Source organism: Schistocerca cancellata, chromosome 6, assembly GCF_023864275.1.
Source record: "Schistocerca cancellata isolate TAMUIC-IGC-003103 chromosome 6, iqSchCanc2.1, whole genome shotgun sequence".
NCBI classification, from domain to species: domain Eukaryota; kingdom Metazoa; phylum Arthropoda; class Insecta; order Orthoptera; family Acrididae; genus Schistocerca; species Schistocerca cancellata.
Window position 1 is genome coordinate 556,271,359 of NC_064631.1, and position 16,182 is coordinate 556,287,540.

Below are 16,182 nucleotides of genomic sequence, written 5' to 3' on the forward strand. Positions count from 1 at the left end.
GCGATTAGTTTAAGGGGTGGCGTGATGTCCTACCTGTCGCCAGCCCGTTACCCCCGCGGCAGTAATACGTGTATACCAAACTGTCTACGTGTGGCATTATCACTGTGAAAGAATGCGAACATTTTTCAAATGTTTCTGAATCGTGTAACTGAGGTGGCACTTTGATACCAGCCCGGTATTCTTCTAGTAGGACTTGGAAAACCTCCTGAAGCCCACTTAAGCTGGTCGGCACACCGACCCCCTCGTCAATCCGCTGAGCAGATTGGATTCGTGGCCGGTGAATCCTGGAAGCCGCCTGGTAACAAGCGCAGCTATCCAGGCGAGTACAGTATGTCATTTTTAACTTAGAGACACCTCTAGACGTAAAAATAACTTCGGATGTATCCCAATGGAGGGTTATAGGACCATTATTTGTCACAACACATATAAATTATCTAGGGTAATTTTGGAAGTTCCATGAGGTTCAGTAATTAAAACTTCCAGGCTAAGAGACCGTGGTCCAATAGTAGAAATACTTCTCCCTGACGTTTCGTTGCCAGCTGCGGGCAACATCATCTGAGGTGAGGTGAGTCTACGACTGGCTGCTAGGCGCTGACGCTGACGCTGCACAGGTGAGGGTGGACCCTCGGCTTGAGCAGGAAGATCTAGCACTGGAGCGCTTCGCCTTCCTCGTGGCGGTGTGGCGAGTGGAGTCTTGGCGGTAGGGAATGGCTTGGCGTTGTGCATGTGCTTTTTTTTTACCCAAAGAAGACAGAAGAGTGAGAGAGAGACAGTAGAAGCGGAGGACAACGAAAGGCCTCATGGGGCGGGCCTGGTGGTGGGTATTTTTTTTTTTTTTTTTGTGAAAGAGAAAAGGACAGTAGAAGGGACAGTAAGAGAAGCAGGAAGAGACTGCTAGGCCGTGGAGGTTCTGTTTATATAGAGCGTGTAGAGGGCGCCACCACTCGTCACGTGTTGTCAACAGTAAAACTATCTCTGGCTGGCGTCATTACTCTCGATCGAAGGTAATCAATTGTCACATCTTTGGTACAAAGTCGATCGCCATATCTTATCTAACTTCAAGCCTTCTTCTTTCCTGTTAAAATTATTGTGGTGTTTAAAAATCTCTACAGCCTCTCTATACATACGTGCATAATAATGCGATGTCTTAGCTAGCACGCTCGTCTCACTAAATTTTATTTCATGGTCACCCGTTTCAAAAACATGTTCCGCTACAGCCGATTTGTCCGTGTGTCCCAGTCGACAGTTCCTTTTATGTTCAGTTAGGTGAGTATTGATACTTCTTTTTGTGGTTCCAATGTAAACCTTCCCACAACTACACGGAATCTTATACACACCAGGAGTAGCTAAAGGGTGTCGTGCATCTTTCGCCGATCTTAAGCATTCACTAATCTTCTTGGTGGGTCTGAAGATTGTTTCAACTCTGAACTTGGCCATCACTTTCCCGATACGGTCCGTAATATTGTGGATGAATGGAAGAAAAACTTTCCCCACCGATGGTTGTTGTTGTTGCACGTTTTCTGACATTTTTCTTCTGGGATGGAGTGCTCGATCTATCTCCTTTCCAGCGTACCCATTTTTCTGGAAAGCGGCTCGCAAGTGATTTAGTTCCTCTTGCAAATAAGCTGGCTCACATATTTTATTAGCCTTGTCCACCAATGTCTTGATAATACCTCTTATCTGCCTGGGATGATGGTTTGAATCCTTATGAAGATAACGATCGGTATGCGTATCTTTTCTGTAGACTTTGTGACCCAGAGTCCCATCTGCTCGTTTAATCACTGAGACGTCCAAAAAATTAATCTGTCCATTACTTTCTGTCTCCATAGTGAATTGTATTTTTGAATTGATGCTATTCAAATGTTTCAAAAAATGGTTCAGTTCTTCTTCACCGTGATTCCATATGACAAAAGTGTCGTCCACTTCAAAGGCCTTTTTCTGGCTAACTGCAGTGCTTGCTGTTCAAAAAATTCCACAAAAGTATTAGCAACGGCTGGACTTAGAGGGCTACCCATTGCCACTCCATTAATTTGTTCATAGAACTCATTATTGAACTGAAAATAGGTCGTGGAAAGGCAATGTCTAAACAAAGCTACTATATCAGTAGGAAATATGTCAGATATGCAAGCAAGAGCTTCGTTGACAGGAACCATGGTGAACAGAGACACCACATCAAAGCTGACAAGAATATCACTGGGGCTGACGGTAATGCCCTTCAAGTTTTCGATGAAGTGCATAGAGTTTTTAATGTGATGATCAGTTTCTCCAATAAACGGTTGTAACAAGGTGGCAAAATGTCTAGCCAGCTCTTGAGTAGGGGATCCAATTAGTACTTACTATCGGCCTCAGTGGGACATTAGGTTTATGCACCTTAGGTAGCCCATATAATCTAGGAGGATAAGCTTCCGTTTTCCAAAGATCTTTTTTATCCTCTGAAGGAATAGAAGACTTTTTTATTAATTGATTGGTAACTGTCAACACTTTCGTTGTAGGATCCTTTTTCAACTTTTTATAAGTGGTAAGATCCAAAAGGTCACTGATCTTCTTGTGGTAGTCTTCACTCTTCATCACCACGGTAGCATTTCCCTTGTCAGCAGAAAGTTCAATAATACTCTTGTCCGCATTAATCTCCCGTAATGCTTTCTTTTCTCCTTGAGACAGATTACTGCTAGGTGGCTTAGCTTTACGCAGCTAGCTAAGACATCGCATTATTATGCACGTATGTATAGAGAGGCTGTAGAGATTTTTAAACACCACAATAATTTTAACAGGAAAGAAGAAGGCTTGAAGTTAGATAAGATATGGCGATCGACTTTGTACCAAAGATGTGACAATTGATTACCTTCGATCGAGAGTAATGACACCAGCCAGAGATAGTTTTACTGTTGACAACACCTGATGAGTGGTGGCGCCCTCTACACGCTGTATATAAACAGAACCTCCACGGCCTAGCAGCCAGTCGTAGACTCACCTCAGATGATGTTGCCCGCAGCTGGCAACGAAACGTCAGGGAGAAGTATTTCTACTATTGGACCACGGCCTCTTAGCCCGGAAGTTTTAATTACTGAAGACGCCGGCCGTGAAAGCCTACACGCTATGATTATTCCATGAGGTTGTTTGCAGTTTATGCTGTCGTAACGCTAGAAGATTGTAGCGAAATATGCGAAACTTTGCAGAGTATTGACGCTTGGTGCAAACATTGGCAGTTGACTCTCAGCGTAAACAAAGTATCGTATTGCCAATAATGGAGACGAAAAACACCTATTATTATGCGATGTACGATCGCTGAACAGTCACTGGAAGCAGTTCCATTCGTTAATTGTCTGGAAGTATACGTACGGAACGATTCAGAGTGGAATTACCACTTAAAACTAATCGTTGATAAGGTGGATGCCAAACTGAGATTCATTGGAAGGATTCTCAGGAAGTGTAGCTCGTACACAGAGGAAATAGAGAAGATCCAAAGAAAAGAACCGAGTCTCGTAACAAGTTCACTTAGTAAGCCAGAAAGTGTCACAGAGACGCTCAGTCAACTCCAGAGGCAGACCCTGGAATGTGGCGTTGCCCACCAGGTTTGTGGCTTAAAGTTAAATTCCGACAGCATACATTTCTAGAACAATCAACCAATATATTGCTTCCTGATTCATTTATCTTGCGGAAAGACCTTGAAGGTAAAATAAGAGAGATTCGAGGTCATATAGAAGCCTACCAGCAGTCGTTCTTCCTACAGACTATTTGTGTCCGGAATGGGGAAAAGGTGACGTTACAGAGGTACACAGAGTATCCTCCGGTACCATAAGGTGGCTTGCACCGAATAGATGTAGATGTAATAGGTGCTCTGTAGTAAATCTCCGTAAACGTAGACGGTTAGTCAGTGGCACTCTCTGCTTGCTTGCTTCACGATAGTGTTTTCCACAGGGAGGAATTGTCGATGGGTGATCGCAAGGAAGTGCAGAGAGCCTTGCACAAAATTTCCACGTGTTTCAATGAATGGTAAGTTTCTCTGAAATAAGAGATAATGCCTATTCAAAGAAACATTAGCAGACAGCGTGCGGTTGCGATTTTAGTGATGAACATCTTGAGCACATCACACGTTACAAGTAGGGACCTATTTAGAGGTAATATGACGTTTGTTCAATAGGTAATACAAAACATATTTTTCTCGTTCTGTTTCGGTTGAAGGAATGCCGAATGTGTTGTAGGGCATTGTGAAATATTCCTGCTTCAAACCATATGGTTTCATGAAGTTCCTATAGGTGGCGGCTCCATACGTAGCCTTCAAAAAGGCATCTATAACGGAGATGTGTTTCAAGCAGAGAGTTGCCACTGACTTTCTTTTGGTGGAAAAACAGACATTGATAGGTGCTTGCAGAATGTCTACAGAGTCCAAACACTGAACAAAAGCGCGGTGAGTCGTTGGGCGAGGCGTCTGTCCTCACTGCAAAAAGATCTCGCGAACCTGTCCTCTCTCCCGCGTGCTAGCCGACTGCACACAGATGTGACTCCAATGATGGAAAGTGCAGACACTCCCATTCGAGGTGATCGACGGATCAAAAACACCTTACTGCTCAACTGGACGTCTCTGTTGGCGCTGCTGACACACTCGTCCACCAATTGCGGTCCTATGTGAAACGACCGCTAAACCCGCTGGGTAGAACACGTGATTAGGATTGTGGAAAGGGCCAAATAAGGTGTCGGTCAGGTTCACACAAAATTGTAATTTATTGTAATTTAATAACACCTCTAAACCAGAACGGCACATAGATTAAGCTTTACAAGTACGAGTTTCAAAAAGGCTATTATTTCACGGCTGAAGGCCTCCAAACAAGAAATCTTAAAGCAACATGATAAATGTCAAGTGGTAAAAACATTCAGTTAAAACTGCAAATAAAATAATTAACATATACATACACAGCGAGGCTGAGAGCCTCAAGGCAAGGGTGAATAGACAAACATAAGCAAGATGCAAAACAAATGGCTGAAGGCCCACAATAAAATATTCAAGATTTTAAAATAAATTACCATAACCTTTCAAAGGCAGAAGGTCGCAATTTTTTTTTAAGGGAAAGGGTTTAAGTGACTGAGGGCCCACAATTGATTTTCCAAAATTGAAAAATACATAAAATCCAGTAAAAGCAAGAAATTTTTCAAATAATTAGCTATGATAGATAATAAACATACAATTAAACACCAGTGAGAAGGGCAATTAAGAAAACGGCACTCAGAAGCCTCCAGGGAGGTCAGTCTGCCCTCATTCACTTAGGTGACACAAGTAGCGAGCCCAACTACACTTGATCCGTCGGAACCCAACCAGAGGACAGCCACGGACCGACCGACAAAACGACATGAGAACTCAAACACCAACAGTTACGAACGTGATTATCCACAATGAAATATGTATTAGCTGTCAAAACTACACACCATGTTGGACAGCGACAACAGGTGAGGAAAGGACGCTGCCTGAAATTACGTTAGTGGCCAGAGCAGGTAACCAAAACACTAACGGCCACAAGGCAGAAGATTCCGCTGGTGCACTTGAATTGTAGTCAACCAATATGGCCGGCCAGTGTGGCCGTGCGGTTCTAGGCGCTTCAGTCTGGAACCGCGTGGCCGCTACGGTCGCAGGTTCGAATCCTGCGTCGGGCATGGATGTGTGTGATGTCCGTAGGTTAGTTGGGTTTAAGTAGTTCTAAGTTCTAGGGGACTGATGACCACAGATGTTAAGTCCCATAGTGCTCAGAGCCATTTGAACCATTTGAATCAACCAATATAGTTAATTGCACCGCATGATGGCTAAATTTCAGCAGTAGAAACACTCGGTGTTGCTCACAGGAAAACCTCGTCAACAGCGAACTACCGAAACAAACCACACAACATGAATGGACGTGGCTGGGGTAGTTTAAAAAATTGTTCAAATGGCTCTGAGCACTATGGGACTCAACATCTTAGGTCATAAGTCCCCTAGAACTTAGAACTACTTAAACCTAACTAACCTAAGGACATCACACACACTCATGCCCGAGGCAGGATTCGAACCTGCGACAGTAGCAGCCCCGCGGTTCCGGACTGCAGCGCCAGAACCGCACGGCCACCGCGGCCGGCTGGCTGGGGTAGTTGAAACCGCTACTTAACTTTGACGTCCTGGGTCGGTGAACCACGAAGCTCGTAGCGATCGGACAGCTCCACACACACTCCGACACTGTGCAGGGACTGCCAGCGGACCCAGCTGACTTCACCGCTCGGAGATAACTTACCTGGTCAACAGTAACCGACCGGCTCCTCAGAATTCCTACAACATCTAAAATAGTCGTCAGTGGAAATAGGGCCACTGCACACTCAACCTGCAAACATTTGCATGAAGACCTGAACGATACCCAACAGTAACTAAGCACGCCCTAAGACAAATAGGGAGTCGATGCGCGCGCGCACACACACACACACACACACACACACACACAGCAGACTCATGAACGATGGGCGAGCCAAAACGGGTCGTCCGGTAGGACGACCGTCCGACGATCCAACAAGACTGTGGCCCAGTTCAAGTGATGCATGGCGGCAATGGTCGGGCGAGCCATGTCGACGCAGACCTCACTGCTGCTCCAACCCGACTGCAGTAGTGCCGCATTGCAACTCCCCAACTGGCAGGTCTGGACTGCGCTCCGACGCGTTCCAACTGACTGGCAGACCCCAACTGGCTTACGGCAGACAACGACCGGGAAGTAATAGCAGTCGAGCAAAGATACTACTGACAAACTACACTGAGCTGACATAATTCATGGGACAGCGATATGCACGTATACAGATGGCGGTAGTATCGCGTACGCAAGGTATAAAAGGACAGTGCATTGGCGGAGCAGTCATTTGTTCTCAGATGATCCATATGAAAGCGTCTCCGACGTTATTATGGCCACCCGACGGGGATTAACAGACTTTGAACGCGGAATAGTAGTTTAAGCTAGACACATGGGACATTCCATTTCGGAAATAGTTAGGGAATCCAATATTTCGCGATGCACAGTGTTAAGAGTCTGCCGAGAATACCTAATTTCAGCATTACCTTTCATCACGGACAACTCAGTGGCTGACGGTCACAACACAACGACCGAGATCAGCGACGTTTGCCTAGAGTTGTCAGTACTGACAGACAGGCAACACTGCGTGATATAACTACAGGAATCTATGTGGGACGTACGACGAACACATCCATTATGGCAGTGCGGCGAAATTCGGTGGCAATGAGCTACGGCAGCAGACGACCGACGCGAGTACCTTTGCTAACAGCAGACATCGCCTGCAACGACTGTGCTGGGCTTGTGTCCACATCGGTTGGACCCTAGACGACTGGAAAATGTGACTGGTCAGATGAGTACCGATTTCAGTTGGTAAGAGCTGATGATGGTGATCGAGTGTGGCGCAGACTCCACGAAGCCATAGACCCAAGTTGTCGACAAGGCACTGCGCAAGCTCATTGTGGCTCAATAATGGCCCGGGTTTTGTTTACATCGATGGACTGAATCTTCTGTCCAACTGAACCGATCAATGACTGGAAATGGTTATGTTCCGTTACTTTTAGGCCATTTGCAGCCATTCATGGACTTCATGTTCCCAAACAACGATGGGATTTTTATGGATGACGGTGCGCGATCTCACCAGGCGACAGTTATTCGCGACTAGTTTGAAGAACTTAGTATACCCGATATGAATGCCATAGAACATTAATGGTATGTAATCGAGAGGTCAGTTCGTGCACAACATCCTGCATCGACAACACTTTCGCAATTATGGACGGCTTTAGGGGCAGCATGGCTCGATATTTCTGCTGTGGATTTCAACAAATTTTGTCGACTCACTGTATGAGTACCCCCTCACCCCTGGACCTAAGGCCAGTATTACACTATCAAATTTCTTTGTCCAATATCTTTGTCCAATATCTTTGTCAAAGATATTTGATAGTGTAATAGGGACTTTGTCAAATGTCGTCGAATATTTGATCAAATCTAGGGCCTCGCTGTATATTTGATCAAAGAAACCGCTTGTCTTCTGTTCACTGTAATGTGACATGTTACCATATGGAGCGCTAGCATCGCTGCAGCGTTCTGTCGTCTGTAGTGTTTTTATAACCATTTCCGGTAAATACAATTGGTGTGTGCCGACAACTACAAAATTAATAAAGATGTCTGAAGCTGATGAGGCGCTTTACAACGTGAGGCACCCTGAATACAAAAATAGATTAAGAAGATTGGAGACCTGACCAGAACTGACCTGACCTGACCTAACCTAACCTAACCTAACCTAACATAACATAACATAACATAACCCTCTCCTGTAGCAAGGAATCGGAGTGTTACAGCGAGCCTGTCTTCTGAAGATGTAGCAGTTCTTAAGTGAATATTGTGCTTTCTGATATGAGGATACACTTCATTGAGCACATACAGAAATGTATGCTCATCCATTCTTAAGTAATTGATGTACGACTTGACGTCTTCCACTGTAAGCTCACGTAACAAGTTTTGTTGAATGCTTTTATCGTGTCGTCGTAAAACCCACGGCTTCACCCAGATTAGATTAGTTTTTCGTTCCATAGATCCGTGCTGAGGAGATCCTCGTGGATGTGGAACATGTCGATTTTTTTTAAGCTGAAATAACAATACTAATAGTATGAATAAATACAATACAGCATTTGTTTCTATTAAAAATTTCGCCAATGGAGTAGAAGGAGTTGGATAGTAGTAAGTTTTTCAGGCTCCTTTTAAACTGATCTTTATTTGTAACTAAATTTTTTATGTTTCCTGGCAAATTATGGAAGATGAGTGTTCCTGAGTAGTGGACCCCTTTTTGAACTATAGTAAGTGCTTTTAAGTCCTTGTGCAGATCATGTTTGAACTGAGTTGTTTGTTGGAAAAAGAGATATATTATTTACGACAAATTTCATTAAGAAGTAAATATACAGAGAAGCAGTAGTTAGTATATCCAGTTCTTTGAAGAGGTTTCTGTAGGACGTCCGTGAATTTACTCCACAAATAATACGTATTACACGCTTTTGGACTCTGAAAACTTTTGTTTGACTTCAAGATTTACCCCAAAATAATATCCCATATGACATTATGGAATGAAAGTAGGCAAAGTATGCAAGCTTTTTCATTTTTATGTTGCCTATGTCTGCTAACACTCGAATTGCAAATACAGATTTGTTAAGGCCTTTCTGCAGTTCTGTGGTGTGCTCCTCCCAACTGAATTTATTATCAAGTTGTACTCCCAGGACTTTAAGACTGTCAACCTCGTATGTATGGTTCCATTTTTCGCCCACTTCTTTTCCGCATGTGCACACAATGCAATTGGGGTACGTACAACTGCTGCGGTTAATAACAAGTTGTTGTCAGCCATCTTGAACTTCGACGAAAAATTTGATGACAGTGTAATACCCCTTCTAGCGCTACGTTAAAGATCTTTGTCAAATACACTCCTGCAAATTGAAATAAGAACACCGTGAATTCATTGTCCCAGGAAGGGGAAACTTTATTGACACATTCCTGGGGTCAGATACATCACATGATCACACTGACAGAACCACAGGCACATAGACACAGGCAACAGAGCATGCACAATGTCGTCACTAGTACAGTGTATATCCACCTTTCGCAGCAATGCAGGCTGCTATTCTCCCATGGAGACGATCGTAGAGATGCTGGATGTAGTCCTGTGGAACGGCTTGCCATGCCATTTCCACATGGCGCCTCAGTTGGACCAGCGTTCGTGCTGGACGTGCAGACCGCGTGAGACGACGCTTCATCCAGTCCCAAACATGCTCAATGGGGGACAGATCCGGAGATCTTGCTGGCCAGGGTAGTTGACTTACACCTTCTAGAGCACGTTGGGTGGCACGGGATACATGCGGACGTGCATTGTCCTGTTGGAACAGCAAGTTCCCTTGCCGGTCTAGGAATGGTAGAACGATGGGTTCGATGACGGTTTGGATGTACCGTGCACTATTCAGTGTCCCCTCGACGATCACCAGTGGTGTACGGCCAGTGTAGGAGATCGCTCCCCACACCATGATGCCGGGTGTTGGCCCTGTGTGCCTCGGTCGTATGCAGTCCTGATTGTGGCGCTCACCTGCACGGCGCCAAACACGCATACGACCATCATTGACACCAAGGCAGAAGCGACTCTCATCGCTGAAGACGACACGTCTCCATTCGTCCCTCCATTCACGCCTGTCGCGACACCACTGGAGGCGGGCTGCACGATGTTGGGGCGTGAGCGGAAGACGGCCTAACGGTGTGCGGGACCGTAGCCCAGCTTCATGGAGACGGTTGCGAATGGTCCTCGCCGATACCCCAGGAGCAACAGTGTCCCTAATTTGCTGGGAAGTGGCGGTGCGGTCCCCTACGGCACTGCGTAGGATCCTACGGTCTTGGCGTGCATCCGTGCGTCGCTGCGGTCCGGTCCCAGGTCGACGGGCACGTGCACCTTCCGCCGACCACTGGCGACAACATCGATGTACTGTGGAGACCTCACGCCCCACGTGTTGAGCAATTCGGCGGTACGTCCACCCGGCCTCCCGCATGCCCACTATACGCCCTCGCTCAAAGTCCGTCAACTGCACATACGGTTCACGTCCACGCTGTCGCGGCATGCTACCAGTGTTAAAGACTGCTATGGAGCTCCGTATGCCACGGCAAACTGGCTGACACTGACGGCGGCGGTGCACAAATGCGGCGCAGCTAGCGCCATTCGACGGCCAACACCGCGGTTCCTGGTGTGTCCGCTGTGCCGTGCGTGTGATCATTGCTTGTACAGCCCTCTCGCAGTGTCCGGAGCAAGTATGGTGGGTCTGACACACCGGTGTCAATGTGTTCTTTTTTCCATTTCCAGGAGTGTATATTGGACGGAATATTGGATCACATCTTTGATCAAATCTTTGGCAAAGAAATATGATAGTGTAATACCGGCCTAACGCTGGATGGTTGCCTGCCGCGAGGCTGTTTGCAGGCCGCCTCCTCGGCGCGTGGTGCTGGGCACAGCTGGTCAGCTGTTCGGAATGTGGGGGCGAGCTCGCCAGCCGGAAGGCCGCAGCGCGGCAGGTGCCGGACTGGCCTGCGTGCGGCGTGCTATGTGGGGCGGCCGCAGTTGCGACACTGCGGCGCTGCACAGCAGCAGGACGGCCCGTTACTGGAGTCGGGGGCACGCCCAGGGCGCACCCATGCACCCCGGCGCAAAAAAAATACACTGCCTGACGAAAGAGGTGAGGCACCCGGAAGACGTGCTCGGATGTCAATGTTACTTCGTACATGTACACATCGTCTGCGGGCGCGTTGATGACAAGAGTTGCAAATGTCTGTGACTGGTAGAAAGGACTGAGAGTGCGTTACTGTTGTTCGTGTTTAGGTTGATACCTGGTGTTGTGGACTGACAAGACAGCCAGTCCACAGTGACGGGTAACCGAAAGGCACGCGTTCACACACGCCGGCCGGCGCCATGTCTGAAACAGGATACGTAATGAATGCTGTAAGAAAAGTACGTAGCTGCTGGAATACTTAACTTTAATCCACCATCTGTATACAGCATTCCTGATGATACAAGTGAGACTCTCTCTAGAAATGGTTAATGGCGCCTTGCTAGGTCGTAGCCATGGACTTAGCTGAAGGCTATTCTAACTGTCTCTCGGCAAATGAGAGAAAGGCTTCGTCAGTGTAGTCGCTAGCAAAGTCGTCGTACAACTGGGGCGAGTGCTAGTACGTCTCTCAAGACCTGCCGTGTGGTGGCGCTCGGTCTGCGATCACTGACAGTGGTGACACGCGGGTCCGACATGTACTAATGGACCGCGGCCGATTTAAAGCTACCACCTAGCAAGTGTGGCGTCTGGCGGTGACACCACACCTGGCGTCGTAGGGTACGAGGGTAACCCCAAAAGTAAGGTCTCCTATTTTTTTATAAGTACAGAACTCTGTTTGGGTGGTAGTTGGTCACACTGTTATCAAGAGTGCTTCACGCGCTGTACGTAAACATGCGCGAGCACCGCTCAGGCGCTCAGTCTTGGCTTGGCACCCGTTTAGAATGGAGCTCCCGTTAGATGTTAGCGCCAAGTGCGAATTGCGCGCAGTTATTCGGTTTTTGAACGCAAAGGGCACTGCGCCAATTGAAATCCATCGCCAATTGACGGAAGTGTATGGTGAGTCGTGCATCGATGTCAAAAATGTTCGTAAGTGGTGTAGAGAGTTTTGCAGCTGCTCGGACCGAAATTCACGACGAACAAAGGAACGGGAGGCCGTCAATTTCTGAGGAGACAGTGTCGAAGGTTGAGCAAAGCATGCGTGAAGATCGGCGGATCACTCTGGATGATCTCTGCACGTTGGTTCCTGAGGTTTCCCGAAGGACCGCTCACAGAATTTTAACGGAAACATTGAACTACCGGAAGGTGTGCGCAAGATGGGTGCCACGCATGCTTACTGAAGACCACGCGCGCCAACGAGTTGATGCTTCCCGCACATTTCTTCACCGACGTGCAGCCGAACGGGACGACTTCTCGAACTGGTTAAAAGAACATTTGGCCGGAAAGCGATTCAGCTCCGACAACGAGGTGAAAGAAGAGGTTCATAACTTTCTGCACAGCATGGCGACGACCTGGTATGCCATGGGCATACAAAAACTGCCACAGCGTCTACAAAAATGCATCGACAGAAATGGTAGTAATGTCGAAAAACAGCTAAATGTTCAAGCTGTAACTGATGTAATCCATAGTAGAAATAAACAGGTCTATGGCTTATAAAAAATAGGAGACCTAACTTTTGGCATTATCCTCGTATATGACGGGCATGAACAGCGTCTGTCTCTAAAGAACGAGAGGCAGGGTACTCGTCTGGCTTTGAAACGGGCCTCGTTCTGGGTCTCCATTTGGCTGCCTAGTCCAGTCGTGCAATATACATGTTTGTGGGACATGTGGATGTGGCAGCCGCCTGACTCGAACTGTATGCAAACGTGAGGAGGGTAGCCATACTCATTATCAAATTTTCAGTCGACCACGTCTGACCACAACAAGGGAGAACCACCGCATTCTTCAGTAAGCACATGGCCGAGCGGTTCTAGGCGCTTCAGTCCGGAACCGCACGACTGCTACGGTCGGAGGTTCGAATCCTGCCTCGGACATGGATGTGTGTGACGTCCTTAGGTTAGTTAGGTTTAAGTAGTTCTAAGTTCTAGGGGACTGATGACCTAAGATGTTATGTCCCACAGTGCTCAGAGCCATTTGCACCATTTTTCATTTACTGTGTTCATGAAAACTGCATACAATCTACTTCTAAAAATCAATCATCAAACAGAAGATTGTTTTCAACGCCACAGTTCTTTACTACGCATGGTCCTGTTGGAGGTGGTATGCTGTTCCTTCCTTCGACCTTTGAACTGACTTGCCCAGCCTGTTATAACGGGATCTATAGATTAAGGTGGAACCTGAGCTCTTTGGATTTTGAGTTTGGCACTTTTTTACAACTTTTTCAACTTTTACTTCTTTATTTATTTAATCGCCACTCCTACGGCCCTTTCCTGCTGTCGCCAAATTAAGCATTCATCAGCTACATTCCTTCAGCTGTATTCAGTTTTCCTCAAGTTCATTTTTGGAACACTGCCCACGATCAGCTTAGAGACAGAAGACATGACACCTTCTGCAGGACCTGACCATCATTTTGCAGGACAATGCTCAAGCACGTACAGTGCAAGCTGTTACTGATTTGTTTGACTGATGAGGCTGCTAAGTGCTATACCACTTACTGCACTCCCCTGACTTAACCCCGCGTGAGTTCAATTCGATTTCTAAACTGAAGGAAACACTTCATGGCATTCGCTTCCGGACTGCTACAAATTCTTCGGGCAATAGACCACGCCGCTCGAACTGTCAACAGAACTAGCACAGCTAAGAGCATCCTACGACTTCCACATCGCTGGCAACGAGTTATACACAGTGCTGGTGACTACTTTGAAGGTCAGTAAAACTTTGAAACACGTATCTATCTTGTACGAGCTGTAAATAAATAGTTGCCACTGCTAAAGTCCCAACCCTCGTACACTATTTCATCATAACTATCCACACACCAGAAAACCAGAGAAGTAGTGATGTTGGATTGGACGATGGATGTATGGAACGAAGTCGACGTTCTAACTCATCCCAAAGGTGTGGGTTGGGTTCACACATTACTACTTCACAGATACTGCTTTATGACAGAGTGCACTGGTATGCTTATACAGGCAATCATCGTCCACGAACCACTTCTGCTTACGCAGGACACGACGCTGTGAAATGTGTATACTTCCTTCTGAGGCGCAAAATAAAGAGCATAACCTAACCACGAAAAATATCCACATACTGTATCACCATCTGCTCCGTATTTTGCTGTTGGCACTTCGCATGGTGGCAGGTAACACTCTCCAGACTTTCGTTAAACTAGAACGCTTCCATCGGATTAGTCCAGGGTATAGCGTGATATCATAACTCTAAATCGTTCATCTCGTGTCGTCCGCTGTCTAGTGGTGTTACCCTTTACGCCACGCAAAGCGTCGCTTAGCGTGACCTGCACAAATGTGTAGCTTATGAGGCACTGCTTCCCCATTGTACCCATTCTGTTTAACTCCCTACGCACAGTCACCGTACCAGCAGGACTGCACGACAGTTTCCTTGACTGATTTCAAGCGATTTTTTACAACCACCTTTCTCAATGGTCGACTGTCTCTGTCTATCAGTACATAAAATCTGCGTGGTATTCGTTTAGTTGTGGTTGTTCCTTCGCGTTTCCATTTCACAATCACATCACCAACAGTCGACCTGGGCAGGTTTAAAAGAGCTGAAGTGACCCTGATGGATCTGTTATTCAGTTGACATCCAGCGGCTGCTCCAGGCTAAGTTCAAAAATGGTTCAAATGGCTCTGAGCACTATGCGACTTAACTTCTGAGGTCATCAGTCCCCTAGCCTTAGAACTACTTAAACCTAACTAACCTAAGGACATCACACACAGCCATGCCCGAGGCAGGATTCGAACCTGCGACCGTAGCGGTCGCGCGGTTCCAGGCTGAAGCGCCTAGAACCGCTGGCCGGCATTTTAATATTTACAATTACCGGAACTGTTCGTATTTCAGCTCCAAGAACTATGGCGGTAACAGCTATAGATCTTTATTCAGCTGACACATCATGAAAACCTGAAAACTTTATCCCGGGTATGTGAAGTTCGAGACGAGTCGATAAGCTTAGTTCGACCCCCCAAGCCATCCCAGTGATGCTCTGTGGGATTGGGATATGCAGATGTTGTTTGGTCGTCCGTGATGAGGGCACTATGATAAGGCAAAATATTATGATCACTGCCAAATTCGGGGCGGAATACCTTCTGGTGGCGATGCGGACACGTGGCGCGGTAAGGAAAGTTCAGAAGCGGAGCTCAGACGAATGGGGTGCCATTCTAGCGATGATACGGGCTGCAAATGGAGAAATCCACTGGCCTAAGCGACTCTGATAAAGGGCAGATTGTTAGGGCCCGAGCACGAGAAAGTGTACGGGAAAGGTGAGGATGGTCCGCTGTTGGCGTGATGCTGTTGTGGGCATCTACGGAAAGTGTTTAAAGGAAGGCGGGATCACGGGTAGACAACATGGTGCTGGACGTCCACGGCCCATCGCAGAAAGTGCCTCGGGCATGGATGTGTGTTGTCTTTAAATTGGTTAGAAATTAGGTTTGATGCACCATAGAATTTGCTTTCTTTAGGAGAAATCATTGCAACATCATAGAAAGAACAGTTTTTCAAGACCGAAGATGAAAACATCAGTTTGCCTTGTCTCAAGCGATTTTATAATTTCAGAATTCCCGTATTTAACGCGATTAATATTTCAGGTGCTGACTAGTCTGGAAAAGATCGTTAAGTTCTATCAGACGTCAGTAGATAAGAAATTAAAAAGTGTTTTTTGTCTTGGTGTCTTTGAACAAAGAGACATTACTATTGTGGATCTGTACTTTTGTGAATAGTGTCTGCTATTTCCTCCGAATCATCAGAGCTAATATTTTCTGAGCAAGAGATTGCGATGACGTAACAAACGATTGTTTTTCACAATAGTTTTCGCTCATTATTTCATATTTTCTGTCACAATTTTCGGGATCGGGTTCGCCTAGCTAGTTAGCCTACCCTACTGACAGAACCCGTTG

General features: G+C 46.5%; 1 protein-coding gene across 1 annotated transcript in view; it reads left to right on the forward strand.

The window, feature by feature from the left end:
- The first annotated feature begins 10,966 nt into the window (after nucleotides 1–10,966).
- LOC126088422 (uncharacterized) overlaps nucleotides 10,967–16,182 on the forward strand; it is an 82,442-nt gene continuing 77,226 nt past the window's right edge. The window contains exon 1 of the mRNA XM_049906565.1: nucleotides 10,967–11,187. Coding sequence (XP_049762522.1) covers nucleotides 10,967–11,187 — 221 coding nt within the window. The remainder of the gene's footprint in view (nucleotides 11,188–16,182) is intronic.